Source organism: Schistocerca serialis, chromosome 3 (genome assembly GCF_023864345.2).
Source record: "Schistocerca serialis cubense isolate TAMUIC-IGC-003099 chromosome 3, iqSchSeri2.2, whole genome shotgun sequence".
Lineage (NCBI taxonomy): Eukaryota > Metazoa > Arthropoda > Insecta > Orthoptera > Acrididae > Schistocerca > Schistocerca serialis.
In genome coordinates, this window is record NC_064640.1 from 853,260,756 (window position 1) to 853,279,680 (window position 18,925).

The 18,925-nt window shown below is 39.3% G+C and overlaps 1 protein-coding gene across 1 annotated transcript in view; it reads right to left on the bottom strand.

Moving 5' to 3' along the window:
- The window catches only part of LOC126471267 (unconventional myosin-Va-like), a 179,787-nt gene that overhangs the window by 108,648 nt on the left and 52,214 nt on the right, over positions 1-18,925 (bottom strand). The window contains exons 2-3 of the mRNA XM_050099386.1: positions 15,608-15,926; positions 1,901-2,145 (exon numbers count right to left, since the gene is read on the bottom strand). Coding sequence (XP_049955343.1) covers positions 1,901-2,145; positions 15,608-15,926 — 564 coding nt within the window. The remainder of the gene's footprint in view (positions 1-1,900; positions 2,146-15,607; positions 15,927-18,925) is intronic.

An 18,925-nucleotide genomic window follows, 5' to 3' on the forward strand; every position in this document is an offset into this window, starting at 1 on the left:
TATCAAGGGCTGCATCTGGGTGGATGTTCACACATTTAAGGTCTTTGTGAATTGTATCAGCCCATTATTGCTTAGGTCATCCTTAGGGTCTGCTGCTGACAACTTCAAGTGTGTAACCCACCTTGGCAATAGAGTCATCACCAGCCCGTAAAACATGCCCAAACCATCGAAGATGACACACACACATCTTGTTCTTACAAAAAACAGACACAGAAAAAATAATCCCCTAATCAATATTTTTTTGATATCAAATTCTAATATACTATCAAATAGATTATTTAAATAGTAGTACACAGAATTGAAAGTTCAATCATCACTTCAAGTCATACTCTAAAACCAACATGTGTAAATGCTGTATCACCACATGGACTATCTTTTTCTTTCTCTGCCTCTTCCATTTGTTTCTGCAACTTGATTGTTTCTTTTTCCAGTTCTTTTACCTACTGGTGGAGCCTGAGAACCAATTGAACACCTTCAGTCTGAAAACAAAGATAGCACTGAAAAGCATGACTAAAGCACATGAATCAATAATAACGCTTCCTTACTGGTAGAGTTTTACTTCCATATCCTGTATTTTTGAGGTGAAAAGCCTGGTTTTCAATAATATTAGCAAACACAATTTGAATGTCTTCTTACGTAGCAAAGTATCTACCAATGAGTCAAATTTATTTTCATATTAAAGTACATACCATGGCCTTTATACTGGTGTCCCAAGATAAAGTTTCCAGAAGAATGTGAAAATGGAATTGATCAGACTAATTATAACTCACCTCTCTGGAGACCTGAAGAAAGATGTTTGTGGCGACAGATTTGCCTTGAATGAAGAGGTGCATGTCTGGGTAAAATCATGGTTTGGTAGGCAACCACAAACATGTTTCCATGATGGTATTGACTGTGTATCACATAGTGGGTTAAGTTTATCAACAGTTATGGTGATTACTTTCAAAATAATGAACAGTTTACTTACTTTTTCCATCTGATTTCCAGGTAAATTCATTACATTCTATATTTTGTACAAAGTGGTAACAATGAATAAAATTATAAACATGTTTGCGCATACTTTTTTGACCAAATACGCTATAATGAAATTAATTTTGGAAGCTTCAAAATGGCTGACAGTTCTTGCAGTAACTCGCGGAATGGTATTCTGTGTGCACTCTACTGGGAAAACATTCAGGAATATGACAGGAATGATCATTTGGGGGAAAAAATAATAATCTAGTGAACTTGGGCTCTGAAATGCATACCTTAAGATCTGTGAGCACTTATTCAATAGAAGAGATACATTTCCCAGTAGCAAAGATGTACATATTCTCATAGAGCTTAAGGAATGCATTTTAGAGCCCATGCTTACTAGACTTTTTTCCTCGGAATGGTCTTTCTCATCATATCCATGAATATTGACAAATCCTCTTGGGACACCAGTATAAAGGCCAAAAGGCCATGGTATGTACTTTAACACTGAAAAAAATTGAGTCATAGGTAGATCCTTTGCTACAGAAGAAGATATTCAAATTATAACCCTGTTTATGGTTCATTTTACAAGTACTGGAATAACCAAAGTGATCATACATTCATCATCAGGTGGATATATTTAAATTAACAGAGCATAATATTGATACTGTTCCATCTACTTCAGCAATCTGTGGAACCTGAATAACGATTTTTTCTTTTGCTGGAATTCCCTTCCTCCTTTTAACATTCACATGAGACAAGCCTGAAGTTTTAATTATTATTTAGAATTTGAAAAATATGTGAAGACAAAACTGTTTAATCTGTGTAAGTTATCTGATTCTGCATTACCCCAAAATGCATTTCACCTACAAGTAAATCCCATAGTATACAGACATTGCAAACACAAGATAAACACAGTGGGGATAATAAAGGAATAAAAACTTACATCTTCCCCATGGTCAGATACACCACTTATAGTTTTATCTTGTGCACTAACAGTGATTGGACTATAAAAAGAACACTGATGAGTACTTTTAGAATGCCCATGCCATTGCAGGTGACCCATTTCATTCTTCAAGCTTTCATTTTGTTTTTTCAATAGGTTGTGCTCTTCCAGGAGTTTCTGATATCCATCTCTATCTTTGCTCAGCATCAGCCTTTTTAACTCAACACAGGCCTGTAGATTCTCTACTAAAATTAAAGAAAATTATTGTGTAACATCACTAAAATATATACCATTTAGGGTAGCATGTCCAGTGGAAACAATTAACTACAGTATATCCTTAAAAGGGTGTCTTCATTTTAGCATACATAATATACTAGTCTCAATAAATGTTGATAGCATCAAAAGAAGCATTATTGGAAATACAAATCTGAGTGACTACAAAGTAAGTGTATACATTTTTTTAGTGCCATGGAATAATAATACGAACATGAATCATTCTGATAAACTTAAGCTCAACTATAATCAGATAGTAAATGATTAACCAAAAACAAGCATAAGTCACTAACTGAAAAAGCTGTTGCTCTTCTGCATAGTTTTACACTCCTGTATACATAGTACAAGGTGCTGCTTTTGTATTCAAAGGAATTTTTAACACGGAATACTGACAGTTAAAAATTACGCACAAAGTCTTATCAATTTTGAATATTACAGGCTCAATAATGAAAAATAATGGGCTACAATGAAGTCCTCAAATGAATTTAAATGCAATGTCATTTTTCCAAGAATGTTGTTTCAAGATTCAACAATGTGTGAGAATAGAAGAGATGAAAGTATTTATTAGTGTCACTTTCCACACAGTAGCTCCTTGATGTCAGCTAGGTAGTTCAATCACAACCTTTCCTGTGGATTTTTTAAAATGTGAGTGGCAGAATAAATTGTTATAAGAATGATTATATTTGGCATCTGCAGGCTTTTCTTCTCCCATCAATAGGGTCCTGAAATATTACAATGAATTAACAATTACAATTAAGAATTAACAATTGCATGAAATAAATACACCCTGATATCAAAGTTGGTCCAAACATACAGAGGCATTCACTACCAAAGAGAACTTTATACACATACAGCTGAGGAAAAGATACCAATGTGTTTAGCATGCTCTAAAGATATGAGCCTATATCAGGCTAGGGGTATCATAAATCCCATATGCTCTCCTAAATAACATCTCAGTGAAAGTGCCTTACAAATGCTCCTGTTTGGCCTGTTACCAACTATTAAGTGTGCATCTACATTCTGTGATTCTGTGGATAACTGATAAGCAATGGTGTCACATTGAGGTGTTGGAGACAAGTATGGAACAAATGGGAGGGAGAGGTATGGTTGATGGTCTCCCAAACCTAGCATAAGGCGGGAGACACCTCAACCACAGCCACCCACCCCCACCACAAAAGTAGTTGAAAACATTATGTTATTTTTATTGTTGTTGTTGTTGTTGTTGTTGTTGTTGTCTTCAGTCCAAAGACTGGTTTGATGCAGTTCTCTGTGCTACTCTATCCTGTGCAAGCCTCTTCATCTCTGTGTAACTACTGTAACCTACATCATTCTGAATTTGCTTACTGCATCCATCTCCACATGGTTGAAGGCGAAGGCGGCCGAATTTTACGACGAAGGAATTTCCAAGCTCGTCCATCGCTATGATAAGTGCCTTAATTTAAATGGCAACTATGTAGAAAAGTAGTATTTAAGTGCGGCTTTCATCTGTATATAATTAAAAGAATTTCCAATACTTTATTTATTTTTTATTCCAAAACGTAATGTACTTTGTGGATAGCCCTCGTATAAGGTCATTGGTCTCATTGGATTAAGGAAGGATGGAGAAGGAAGTGAACCATCCCAGCATTTGCCTGAACTGATTTAGGAACATCACAGAAAGTCTAAATCAGGATGGCCAGACAGGGTATTGAACTGTCGTCATCCTGAAAGTGGGGCCAGTGTGCTAACCACTGCGAGACTTCTCTCGGTCAAAAATGTGTGATCAGTTGGATGATTAGGGAATTGTCTGATGGTAACAGCATAAGTGAGCAACAGTTGGTACTGTCAGAAATAAAGAGGGAAGATTCTCGCTTCAGCAAGAAGTCTGTCTAGGGGACTAGTCAGGAAGGTGCCAGTGGCCAGTCTTACCCCATGATGACTGACTGGATCTAACAGTTTCAAAATGTAAAAGGGTGCCAAAACACAAACCTGGCAACCATAGTCCAACTGTGGCAATAGCAGGGCCTGATAAATACAGAGAAGAGTAGTGCAATCAGCACCTGAAGAGGTGTGGGCAAGAAAGCAAAGACTGTTAGTCTTTAGTTGACAAATATCGTGCAGCCAAGTCAGTGTTGAGGCTAACTGACATATCTGTCAATGGACAAAGGGGTTTTTGCCTAGCTTAAGAACTAGTATGATGATACTACCTAACTACTGTGAAGAGAAATATGGTTAAAGATCCTAAGTACATGGAGCAACTGAATAATATTCATTCAGATGTTGGAACATCTCATAATGAATTTAATCAAGGCCTGGGACCATACTGTGAGATGAGGAAAGTGCCTGAAGTAGCTCCAATGCAGTGAAATGTTCATAGTGCTCCCTTCATTCATTTTTACTGCATTTAATTAGATAGTGAACCTCAGAAATTAGTTGCCTGAAAGGGAGGATGGTGGATTTCCTGGAAAGAGGCAATACAATAAACTCTCAAAGGTATTGTCAAACTGAATAGGCATTGCAGTTTCTTTGGTCCACCATGGCACATACAATGGTGGAGGCAACCTTCAGAAAGAGGAATAGCAGTTCCAGCAGCATGCGAGATTGTATCAAAGACATCTCCCACAACCTTGTTGAAGCAATCTGACAGACAGGCAACAAAGATGATAGCAAAAGCATACAACTGTCATCAGTTCTCTGAAGTGCCAAACATGGTTATTGGTCCATAGGGCTGTGACAAGTGATAGGACACTGAAAAATGGTCACTGTACGAAGCTCACTGGGTACAGGCCATTCTAGCGAATCCATGAGCTTAGGGGAAAGAGATCATAAGGTCAGCATCTGAATAGGTGCTATGGGAAGCAACAAAGTGGCTAGGAGTATTGTCATTGAGGGGAGACAGACCAAGATTGGAAAGAAGTTAGCTAATCAGAAGGCCTACCAGAAGAAATGGAACTTCCCCAGGGCATCATGGTGTGCACTGTAATTGTAAAGTACGAGGAAAGGGCGGGACTGATTGATTAACTGAGAGAGTATGGGACCAAACGGTGAAGTCATCAGTCCCGCGATCCCCCCTTTCGAATCGCGGGACTGATGACTACACCGTTTGGTCCCATACTCTCTCAGTTAATCAATCAGTCCCGCCCTTTCCTCTTACTTTACAATTACAGTGCACATTAGAAAGAGACTCCGCTAGAAATGAAAAGATTCAATCAGAGGAGTAAAATTATAAAAGAATGAACATTAAACACACACAGTATAAGCATAAAAGGTGAGACCGAACCGAAAAACTGGAAAAAGGGAAAGGGGGGGGGGGGGGGGGTGGAGGCAGTCATGGGATCACAAACCGTGAAGACTGCAAAAGGAGTCCCAGGCACAACCAACCTGCCCCTGCTCCAAGACAAAAGGAGAACCTCATATCTGGAAATAAAAACCACTTTCATAGAATAATGTGAGGACCAGGTCAATCATCTGTGAATCATCCGCTAACATTAAATTTAAGGAAGCAAGGAGACTATACTTAGCAAGAAGGGTCGAAAGAAGGGACATGCCACCAATATGCGAGATTTCGCCAGTCTGGCGTCACAACCACATTGTGGGGGGTGGGTCGTTATGTAGGAGGAAACAATGGGTGAGCCGGGTATGGCCAATAAGTAAACAACATAAAACAGTGGACTCCTGAGAGGGGGCAGAAAAAAGTGCCCCAAACTGCAGTAGACTCCTTGATTGTGCGGAGTTTATTACTATGAGCAGTAGCGCTCCAGATGGCATTCCACTGTTGGGCAAAGAGAGATTTGACATAGATCCACATATCCGCAGTTGGAATCGTGAAAGGAAAAGGGGGTAAGTATCTGCTTCTCTGGCCAAACAGTCAGCCACTTCATTCCCTGGGATTCCCCCATGACTTGGGACCCAGACAAAGATGACTTAACAGGCAGCATGCTCAAGGGCAGAGAGAAAGTCATGGATGGCGGAGACCAAGGGGTGATGAGAGTAGCATTGATCAATAGCCTGAAGGCTGCTCATGGAGTCTGAACAAATTAAAACACTAGTGCACAAAGCTGGTAAGAGACGTGAAAGCATATCCCACCTTATCAGTAGTCCTAGAACCATCAGAGTAAAAGATGGTGGCACCCTGGAACTCTGCAAGGATGGCACATACAAGATGCCAGTAAACCATACGATCAATATAGATCTTAGGACCCTGGAAGAGAGTGCAGATGGAGATCCTGACAGAGGGTAGTGAGATGCATGCCAACTGGCAATCCCACCCTTGGGCAGGGTGTTATGAGGGAGACATTCCTCATTGGTGAAGACTGCAGTGTATAGAGGATGGTCAAGGAAGTGGTGAATGGCAACTGCGTAAGAAACAAGGAGTTGGCTCTGTTGGATGTGTATGGGGGGAGGGGAAATCAACGCTTATGTGAGGAGACTATCAACAGGACTAGTGCACAGGGCACCAATAGCCAGATGCACCCCACAATGATGGACAGGGTCAAGGAGTTTCAAAGTGGAAGGAGCTGCTGAACCATAAACCTGACTACCATAATAGATAATAGAGTCTGGACAAAACCAGAGCATGGTGGAGAAGGAGGAGGAGGAGGAGGAGAAGAAGAAGAAGAAGAAGAAGAAGAAGAAGGAGAGTGGAATGATCTGCACCCCAAGATATGTGGGCCAGGAGGTGGAGAGCAGTAAGCTTCTGTATGCATGTAGTTTTTAGGTAGTGAATGTGGGGCAGCCATGTCAGCTTGTTATCAAAAATAAGGCCCAAGAAACGGGACTGTGTTACAAAATCAAGGAGCTGGTTGCCTAAGTAAAGTTCTGGATCAGGGTGTACTGTGGGTTGACAACAAAAATGCATAACCTGCGTTCTGGAGGAGGAAAACTGGAAGTCGTGGGTGGTGGCCCACACAGAGGCCCATTGGATGGTGCCTTGGATCTGGCACTCAGCAGACATCATCGAGTGGGAGCTGCACCAGGTGCAAAAATTGTCAACGCACAACGCCAGGGTAACTAGAGGCCCAACAAAGGTCACAAGCCCATTAATGGCAGTGAGGAAGAGAGTAACATTTAGCACAGAACCCTGTGGTGAAGTGCCAACTTGAACTCGGAAGGACCAGTAAGATAAAAACTCGCGGATAAAAATCTGAAGAGGACCATGGAAGCCCCAGTCATGGAGGGCAACTAAAATGTAATGGCACCAAGCCATGTCATACACCTTATGTAGGTAAAAGAACAGTGGGACAAGGTGCCAGCAGTGAGTAAAAGCCTGTCAGATGGCTGATTCCAATCAGAGTAAATCGTCAGGTGAGAGAGTGGGGTGGGGCTGGGGTAAGGACGAGGGGGGAAGGGGGGCATGGTAAGAGGAGGAGGAGGAGGAGGAAAGGAAGTAACAGAGGCAAAAGTTGAAGATAGTGACCCTGGATGCAGTCTCTCATACTTTTGGCGAGCCTCAGTGTAAGACAGGCAATCCAGGGACTTATATTCTTGTATCTTCTTTTCTCTCTTGTAAGCCGAGCAGTCTGGTGAGTGAGGGGAGTGGTAGTCAGCACAATTACCACACACATGCAATGGAACAAGGGCTTCCCTCATGGACGGGGTGGTCACAGTCACCACACAAGGGGTCTGAGGTACAGCGGAAAGACATATGCCCAAAATGCAACCCCCAAAAGCACCACATAGGTGGAGGGATGTACAGCTTCTTGTCACATCTGTAACACATAACCTTGACCTTCTCTGGGAGGGTATCCAACTTGAAAGCCAGGATGAAGGCGCCAGTATTGGTGCAATTGTCTTTGCAACCCTTCTGCACACGTCGGACAAAATGAACACCACGCCACTCCAGATTAGCCTGGAGTTCCTCATCAGTTTGCAGGGCAAGATCCCTATAAAAATATGACTCCCTGGGTCATATTCAGAGATTGGTGAGGAGTGATAGACACTGGGACATTGCCAAGACGATCATAGGCACAAAGAGCTGCAGATTGGGTGGCAGAAGTAGTTTTGATCAACACGGAACCCAATCACATCTTACTAATCGACTCCACTTCACCAAACTTGTCCTCTATATTTTCCACAAAAAACAACGGCTTTGTGGTGGTGAATTGGTCCCTACTATCTGTCCCAGTACAGATGAGGTAACGGGGAAAAGGTTTCAGCTCCATGGGAGCCTGGCCCTCGTCCCATGGTGTAGCCAGGGAGCGGAAAGTTGCCAGGTCATGTGAGACAGCATTTAAGAATCCTTCACCATTTGAAGAGATGGCTGTGTGAGAACAGCCAGATTTTTGCAGCTTGCACCAAGCATCCGCCCTGATGTCACCCACTGCAACCAGGGGCTCTCCCCATGGGCGTCACCCAGTCACAGCAAGGGCCATCTGGCACAGTGGCCATTGCCAAGAGTTCCAATGCTCCAAGAAGACAAGCAACTACTCCTTGGCATACATGGGGAGGGAACAACTGAGGTTTCAGCAGTGTAATCCCTGTGTTGTCAGGGGGCTCAACCATATGGGTACATAACAGCCCCACCACAAGGACTGGCTACACGTGCTGGTGACCTAGCAGTGTGGAAGGGGGCTAGACTGGGAAAGGGAGAGGGGAACTGAGAAGGGAGAGGAATCCACACAGTAAATGCTAGGGACGGAGTTCTTCCCCATATGGCTCACAATAAAAACAGGAAATTTTGAAGTGAAGGTAAAACCTCAAGTGGGGACTAAAACGTCAAAAGGGTGAAAGAACGGGCAAAAGGAACAAAATTGCAACCAATACAGGAAACCAGGAGAATAGCCAGGTCAACATAAAGCAGAACACCAAGAGAGGGGAAGGAGGTGGCAACAGGGAAGGAGCAGGGATAGGGAGGGAGGGGGCAGGGAGAAAGAAAAGCAGCAAGGGAATGAAACATGAGCTGCAATAACTCGGGGCCTCATGTGCACCACACACGAACTCACGAAAGAACCATGAGCCCCCTGGAGAGGAAATATGGGAGGGGGAGGGGAGTTGTTGGATTAAGTTGGTCATCTCAAGGTAAATAATAGCCTGCCTTGGAGGTGGTGGTGATTGCTGAGGTCATTCTCACATGCACTGCAATTGCTTCCACTGTAGTACAAACAGAAATTCACACATTGATGGCATGATAACAATGCAGCATTGGGAAATAGTCATCAGTGAAGCATGTTTGTTATAGAGCAACACGAATTGTAGAAGATGAGTAAATGAGATAATGTAGTTCTGGCAGGTGACAGTAATATCCATTACAGTTTGATTAGATCATCATGTGCTGGGTGTCCTGATTAGGCTAGAAGGGCCAGAAAGATCAGTTATGCCCCAGAATCACTACCTGTCATCAGTGGGGATGGAATCATATTGATTAACATTTGTTCCATATCCAAATGAGTGGAGAGATCTGATGCCTCTGGAGTCACTGGAATGGCCTTCTCCTGGTACTTCCCTTCTGCTTCACAACCTTTGGTCACTGACATTCTTGTGAGGACTTATCAAAAATGGTTCAAATGGCTCTGAGCACTATGGGACTTAACTTCTGTGGTCATCAGTCCCCTAGAACTTAGAACTACTTAAACCTAACTAACCTAAGGACATCCCAAACACCCATGCCCGAGGCAGGATTCGAACCTGCGACCATAGCCGTTGCGCGGTTCCAGACTGTAGTGCCTAGAACCGCTCGGCCACACCGGCCTACGAGGACTTATCCACAGCAGTTGTGGATAAGGATGAAGGGCAGACAACTCTGGCAGCCCCAGGATGTGGCAACTCCAGGCAATAGTTGGTTTCAAACCTCTGACCTTGGGGTTTCTGGGGAAAGGGGTCCCAAGAGGGAGCCCTGCTAGAGGAGGGAGCTGCTTCTCTGGATGGGAGCAGGATGTGGTTCCCAAAGATGGGGCCATGGAAACAATGAGAGAAGGGCAGAGGCAGGATGTAAGTTTTCATTTTTTTTTAAGCATCAATATATGACAGGTGCTCAATTTTTTATATTTTTGTACTTTTTTTTCTTTTTTAAATCTGGGCAAGTCAGTAAATGCGGAGGATAGTGTTTTTTTTTTTTTTTTTTTTTTTTTTTTTTTTTTTTTTTTTTTTTTTTTTTTTCCCAAGTGAGACACAAAGAATAAACCACCATTTGACTGTAAATTACTATATTTTTCTTTTGTACTAGCTATATTTCACATTTTACATAGTTATGGAGTACAATGCTAAAAGCTCTTACACCATTAAGACATCATATCTTGTTATATCTGGTTTTTCACCATATATAATGTGTTAATCGTCGAAGAACTTTTAGCATTGTACTTGATAATGGCATAAAATCTGAAATATAGATAGTACAGAAGAAAAATACAGTAATACACAGTCAAATGGCGGTTTATTCTTTTAAAAAATACTGCATGACTGTGACTCAGCACAATCAAAAACCTTTTACAATGGTGGTTGTTTAAAAGGCTCTTCATGGAATGGCCATCTACAGTTGCCACATTTTATGGCATGTGGCAGGATGACATATGACCAAAGCATACACATTGGAAGGGCCTCGTGGGTGATAGGACATAATGTTTCATTTCACACCTGTACACCATGATTAACTTCCTCTGGGAGGAGATTTGCTTCAAATACTAAGATGAAAGCAGCTGTATCTGTTCGGTTATTCTTTGGACCTTTTTGTACATACAAAAAAATGGAAACCGTGCCATTTGAGATTAACCTATAGCTTCATGACTATCTACAGTGTAAGGTTTCCTTGGACCGGATTAGAGATTTACATGGGGCAATAGAGAGTAGTCAGGAGTACTGATTGCCATGCAGTGGACCTGGGTTAAATTCGCAGTACTTCTGGGATTTTTCCTTGGTGGGAACACTGGAACAGGGTTCACTCAGCCTCATGATGCCAACTGAGGAGCTACTTGACCTAGAAGTAGCGGTTCCAGGTTATGAAAACTGACAGTTGGGTCAGCCATGTGCTGATCTGACACCCCTCCATTGCACATCCAATAGTCCCATTGACTGAGGATGACACAGCAGTAAGTCAGTACTGACGAGCCTGCCAGGGCTCAAGGACAGAGTTCAGCTTAGTGAACAGTCATTGGTAAGCTACCCAGTCGTCCACATGTTTAAAGAGCTTGAGATTGTGCAGCAGAGGTGGCCTTACAAGTGATCCATTGTGCATTTCTCACAGGGAGTCAACTACAAATTTATCTTCAATTTGTTCTTCACAAAAATAATGGTGTTTTCACTGTAGAAGTATTCCCATTTGCTCTAGTACATACCAGGTACCGAATAAATTTTTTTGCTCCCAGCTGTCTGGCCCATTAGGTAGACAATGTGGGGAATTGTTTTTGTGTTTTATTCACCTCATAATGTACATTTGCAATCCATTTGGTTTGCATATAGGAGACATGTCAAAAATCTATAAAACAGTTACAATGATTTTTACATTAATAAATAATAGCACTATAATAAATAATAACACTATAAGGATATTCCTTAGAACGTGTAACACATTGTCCAGCTCAAAAATTTCCAGTTTGTCATGCATGAATTCATCCACTGAGTACTAATACTTCAGTGTCAGTACCTCATATAGCTTTCTTTTAAGTGAGTCTAAATTCATCTGCATTAACTTGTTCCCTTTTAATTTATTACAAATTTTCATTCCCATGTATTGAGGTCCCTGGGCATACAGTCTGATGTGGTGGGTGGGGAGCATAAAATTTTCTGTTTCTAGTATCACGTGAATGGACAAAATGGTTTCTCTCAAATAATTCATGTCTGGTGTACAGAAATATAATAATCTCATAAATGTATAAGAATGGCAGAGTTAATATTTTAAGTTTTCTAAATACTGGTCAGCATGGTTCTTTGTGATTTGCACTGCACATATTTTGTATGATTTTTTCTGTCCTTTTAGTATCTGCACTATTTGTCGAGTTACAGCAATAATCAATACTATACCTAATAATGGATTCAAAGTACCTTGTATATGCTACTTTTTGTGTGTCCACGTCAGTTGCAGTTGATAATATTTGCATTGCAAATGCAAAGCTGCTCAGTTTGTTTGCCAGGTATTCAATGTGTGCCAGCCAGCTCAAATCTTTATCTACATTTAAACCCAAGAATTTGACTGAGTCAACTTCTTCTATAGGTTTGTTGTTGTGTACAATCTTAGTCTGCTCATATTTTCATATTTGGACTGTTTGGTTTTGAACTGCATCATGCGAGTCTTAGATACGTTTAGATTCCACCCATTTAGCTGAAACCAAGTTTCTAAATCACTGAGGGTACTGATCACAGATTGGGGAATTTTTTTCTGAATCCTGATCTTCAGCTAAGCCAGAAGTATCAACTGCAAACAGAACTGATGGGGAGCTGATATTTAATGGTGAGTGATTAACATAAAAGAGAGATAGGACTGAGCATAATATGGAGCCTTGTGGAACAACATGAATTTTTTTTTTTTTTTTTTTTTGCCCCCCCCCCCCAGTCAGAAAAATAATATATGCCATTTGAAGAAATGATAACTCTTTACTTTCTGTTGGATGAGTAGGATTTAGGATTTAGGCCATTGTAGGGCACTGCCACTAATGCCATATTTTTCAAGTTTGTAAACAAGCAATGTATTGTTTACAGAATCAAACACCTTTGTGAGGTCGCAGAAAATTCTTGCCATCTTATTTCTCTTGTCTAATGATGTACTTATTTTCTCAATGAAACTGTTTACTCCGTCTATAGCTTTTCCCCCTGCTGAAAACCAAACTGATTGTTTAGAATAACAGAATATTTTGCAATGAAGTTTTGGATATGTGCAACAGAAAGTTTTTCAAATAAAATATTTTAGATAGGACTGGGAGAATTGAGATAGGATGATAATTTCCCATGATCTCTCTTGATCCCTTCTTGAAGAGTGGTTTGACTTCAGCATATTTTAGTTCCTCTGGGAAACAGCCCTCTTCAAAACATTGATTCATTATTTGAGCTAGTGGGTTTGCAATTTTATTGTGTACCACTTTAATAACTTTGGTGGGTATTCCATCCCAACCTGCAGATTTTTGTTTATCAATGTTAGAATAGCATTTTCTACATCCTCCACAGAAACTTTTAAGAATTTTGTAAAGTTTTCAGAGTTTTCACCTAGGACAAAGGGATTTACTTTGTTGTGGCAATCTATTACATCTACATCAGACTTTGCTACATTTATAAAGAATTTATTACAGTACTCTGCTATTTGAGTTGCATTTACAATAGTATTTCCTTCAATGTTAGTTTTTGAAATTGCTTCGTTACAGGCTTTAACACCTAACTCAGATTTAATGACTGATCACACAGCCTTTGTCTTATTTTTATGGTTTAAAATTAGCCTGTTACCTGCCAGTTGTTTTGCTGCCCCGACAACTCTTTTAAATATGGTTTTATAGAGTCTAACATATTTAATGAAATCTTCCCTGTGCAGTTGCCTTTTCTTTACACTGAAAATTTTTATGCCCTGGGTAATCCACTTTATTTTTTTATTTTATTGCTGCACAGTCTAGGTGGAGATATTTCATTAGATACACCAAGATGACTATTTAGCAATTTCTCAAGGTTTTCATCACTTGAGTTACAATGATCAAAAGGCCATGTTTTCTCTTTTAGCTTCTCACTAAATGTTAGGAAGTTTTTTTTGCTAAAGTTCCTGCTCGTATGGGTTCTCACACATGAAAAGTTCCTGTGTCTGTCTTTGGCAGCTCAATGAACAATGCACAACGATCTGAAATACCTGGATCTGGACAAAATTTATACACATCTTCATATACATAATTAGTTAGAACATTGTCAATACATGTTGCTGATTTCCCATTGTCTCTGGTAGATTCAAGGAAATTTAACTTGAAACTGTATTTTTTTTACTAAGTCATTGAATTGAAGTGTGGCTACCATCACACATGATATCAATATTAAAATCAGCAGCTATTACAATTTTTTTCTTTTTTTCCTCTACAAAAGTCTTCTAGCATAATTTGAAGATTAGATAAGAACAGTTCTGTTGTTGATGCCCCTGGAATTCTGTATATTGAGATTATTATGACATTTGTCAGTGAGTCCACAAATTCTACAAAACAGCTCTCAAACACACATTCTTCATTTAAATAATTAAAACAGTTTCTCATCTCATAAAGTTAATATCACTATGTAGAAGTATACATGAGCCTCCATGTGACTTGTTTCTTCTGCAAAAGTTACTTGCTTATCTGAAGTTTCCTATATTGTTTAGAATTTTGATTGTGTCCTCTGTAAACCTGTGCTCATTTAAACAAGCAACTCTTGGATTTGCACATTCTGACAGAATGATTTCCAATTCATCTATTTTGGAGCTTTTGTTGTTAGAAGCATCAGTGTTTAAACCATTTATATTCCTGTGGATACCATACCTACTTTCACTATTATTTATAGGCTTTAGCACATTTCTCACCAGCAGAACTGGAACTGTCTGCACTGAAATTCCTAGACTTCTCTGATGAGACAACCAGATCACAACAGCCATTATGAAAATTTAATTTTCTATGTCTGATGTGCAAAATGTCTGCCTGATGCCATCTACTCCAGTCTAGGGCTCTCCCTATGGACAAAACTCATCCACAGCAGAGGCCATCTGGCACAATGACTACTGCTGGGAGTTCTACTCCTTGGCATGCATCGAAAGTTAGTATCGGAAGTGTGATCCCTGTGTTGTCAGAGGGCTCCACTGAAATGGTATGTAATGACCCCACCATGTCAGATTGGCTACCACATTGGCTTTTAAGCACATGTATGAGTCTAAGCAGTTATTGTCCACAGATTATCTTTAACACTGTATGTAGTGGATGCTACTGACAGTGTTGTTCTCCAGTTATTCCACATTACAGAAAAAAATTAAAAATGAAGATAAAACCTAGAAGGGAACTAAAATTGGTGTAATATAATTAAATGACAATTTCAAGGAAATAAAGCAGAACCTAGGCAACAGCCAGGTCAACATCAAAGGTTGTCTCCATGAGGGAGTAAGATGAGTATAGTTGGAGATGGGAGACTGCAGCACGAGAAAGCAAGGAGATACTACAATAGATTGGGGGGCTGTGCTCACCATGCATGTACTAATGAAAGAGTTATGAGCCTCCTGGGGGTTGGGGTGGGTGGGGAGGTGGGGGAAGGGGACAGCAAGTGGCATGGACAGAGTGGCAGCATAAAAAGTAAAAGAGAGGAAGGAAACAAAGGGGTGCAAATGAAGGAGATAAACCATAGAAAAGAGGTATTAAGTGTTGATAATCCCAAGTAAGTAATCTCATCTGCAAGCTGTATGTCAATATTACAGATCTACAAAATTTAACTGATCAAATAACTTTCAAATTTAAATAAATAAATCAAAGTAGAAACAAAGTAAAATAAAGTTGGTGAAACTTTGGTATTTATGAATGACATATGTTTAATGTGCTACTGGTTTACCTGCTGCTCCAGACTGATTAGATTTTATTCTCTCATTTAATTTGTCAAGCTCAGCTTTTAATCTAAGATTTTCTTTATTAATTCTTTCTACTTCTTCTGCTTTTTCTTTTTCAAAATGTTCCTTTTCATTAATTATAATCATTTTTTCTTTCCTTTCATTTTCAAGCAAGCTTTTCAGAGTTTTTAAGTCTTCATCCTTTCTCTGCAACAAGGCAACCATCATTTTTTTCTCTGTCTCCACAACTCTCAAAGCATCAAACTTTCGTTTCACTTCGAGTAATTCTATCTGTGCCATCCTTAAAGCATTGTTCTCTCTAACCTGCAAACAAATTGTAAACAAGCAATTTTCAATAACAAATTGGTATCATCTGCACTACTGGCCAGCAATATGACCTCACATTCAGGAACATGCATAATATCATAAATGTAAAAAGAAATCCTACCTTCAGATGCCATTTTAACTGAGTTACAAATAAATTAAATTCACGCTATAATACAGAAACAGTCATAACATATTGCAAAACCAGGTAAAGAACCACAACAAAGAGCAGCTAGTTGTTGATACAGGATTTCACTGAGAGAAGCTCTGTGACAATGCTGTATCCTGCTACCAGTGCATGTGACATATATAATAGAGGGAAACATTCCACGTGGGAAAATTTTATATAAGAAACAAAGATGCTGTGATTTACCAAATGAGAAAGCGCTGGTAGATAGACACAATAAAAAATACACGAACACTCACACAAATTTCAAGCTTTCGCAACCCAAGGTTGCTTCATCAGGAAAGATGGATGGAGAGGGAAAAACGAAAGGATGTAGGTTCTAAGGGAGAGGGTAAGGAGTCATTCCAATCCCGGGAATAAAAAAACTTACCTTAGGGGGAAAAAAAGGACAGGTATATACTCACCTTAAAACCCACATCCTTTCGTCTTTCCCACCCCTTCCGTCTTTCCTGATGAGGCAACCTTGGGTTGCAAAAGCTTGAAATTTGTGTGTGTGTGTGTGTGTGTTTTTTTTAATTGTGTCTATCTACCACTGACTGGTGACTGCCCCTGGGGGGCGTTATACATGGAGCAGAGCTGACTCTCTCTGTTTATCCAGTTGTACTTTTTACACTCATTGTTCTGTGTCTCGTATTGTGTGGATTCGTGAGAGGTCTATTTCTGTTACTGTTCAGAGGTTTATGAATAAAACATTTATTTGTGTTACTTTGATAAGTTTCATGTATTACTAGGTAAAGTCATGCATCGAATCATTCCCTAAACTACATGCCTACAAATGACATCTATCAGACATCAAAATAAATGCTTTTTCAAAAGAACTAGAAAAACAAAGATGGGATGAAGTGTATAAGGAAACCAATGTGGATATGAAATTCTCTAAATTCTCCACATTGTTTAAATTTAACTTTGAAAAGGAATTTCCAAAAGTATGCATGTCTGTATCAACATCTCACAAAAACAGATGGATAACAGCAAGTATTAAGAAAGAAGTGCTCCCAAACACTTAAACACCTCAGTTCCATGAAAAAGATTCGCAATGATCCAGAATTCTTAAATTTCTATCATAGATATAAAAAGATCTATAAGAATGGGCTCATTGCTGCAGAAAAGTCATTTAATGATAAAATAATATATAATGCAGAGAATAAAAGCAAAGCAGTCTGGGATGTTATAAAAATAGGAATGCAGAATAACATACTGCTAAGGGAGAGGGATAAAGTAATAAATGATTGACAGCACTTAGGAAACTATGTAAACTAGCATATTTGAAGTATAGCAGAGACAAAAATTCCCCCAAATAAACATAACACCTGTAAATAATGTTGCACTAAACATGGCGATGTTACTTCCAACCACAGAGAATGAAGTCAGTAAAACAATTCAGAAACTAAAAAATAAAAAGTCAGTAGGTTTAGATGAAGTACCAATGTGTGTACTGAAACAATGGATAGGGATTATACAAGGCCCCTTAACAAATATAATGAATGAATCCTTCACATCAGGGGCATTTCCAGAGCAGTTAAAACAGGCAAGTGTTGTACCTTTGCTTAAGAAAGGTAATGCAGAAGACATAGAAAATCACCAGCCCATTTCCCTGCTGTCGGCATTCTCAAAAATAATAGAAGCAATTATGAAAGACAGATTAATGAATTACCTGAATAAATACAATCTTTTCAGTTTGGTTTCCGAAGTGGGAAAATACGGAGTCAGCCACATTAGAATTCACAAAAGTTGTACTTGATGCCCTTGATAAAGATGAGTGTGCCACAGGCATATTTTTGGATCTTTCTAAGGTGTCTGATACTGTCGACCACAAGATTCTATTAAATAAATTAGAAGCAACAGGAATAAGAGGAGTAGCTAATGACTGGCTTCGATCATACCCAACAGATACGGTAAAAAGAGTAGAGATAACACATACTTCAAATAGATCTAATCATTTAGTAAAACACTTAACAGAACCAAAATACATTAATATAGGGGTTCCGCAAGGTAGCATATTAGGACCAATATTGTTCCTGATATACATCAATGACTTTTCCAGTAGTGTTACTCATGGTGAAGAAATCCTCTTCCCTGATACTTTTTTTAAATTTTTTTTAGGGTTTTAGGGCGCTCAACTACTGAGGTCATTAGTGCCAAGTCAAAAATGTTACTACAAGTATTGGAAATATACAAAGTAGATCCTAAATTGATACAGTTCCTAAACATAGAAATGAAAAATTGGAAAACCACACTTAATATCCAAACAAATTCAAATAATGTCACATCACAGTCAATACAGATTAAGTGTGGAATATACCAAGGAGATTCATTAAGTCCTTTCTGGTTCTGCCTTGCTCTGGACCCACTATCCAACATGCTAAATAATACGAGTTATGGATACAATATTACTGGAAAATACCAACACAAAATCACACATTTGCTGTACATGGATGATCTAAAACTACTGGCAGCAACAAATCAACAACTCAACCAATTACCAAATATAACAGAAGTATTCAGCAATGATATAAATATGGCTTCTGGAACAGACAAACGTAAGAAAAAAATAGCATAGTCAAGGGAAAACACACTGTACAAGAAGATTACATATTGGATAACCACAGCGACTGCATAGAAGTAATGGAAAAAACAGATGCTTATAAATATCTAGGATACAGACAAAAAATAGGAATAGATGATACAAATATTAAAGAAGAACTAAAAGAAAAATATAGACAAAGACTAACAAAAATACTGAAAACAGAATTGACAGCAAGAAACAAGACAAAAGCTATAAATACTTATGCTATACCAATATTGACCTACT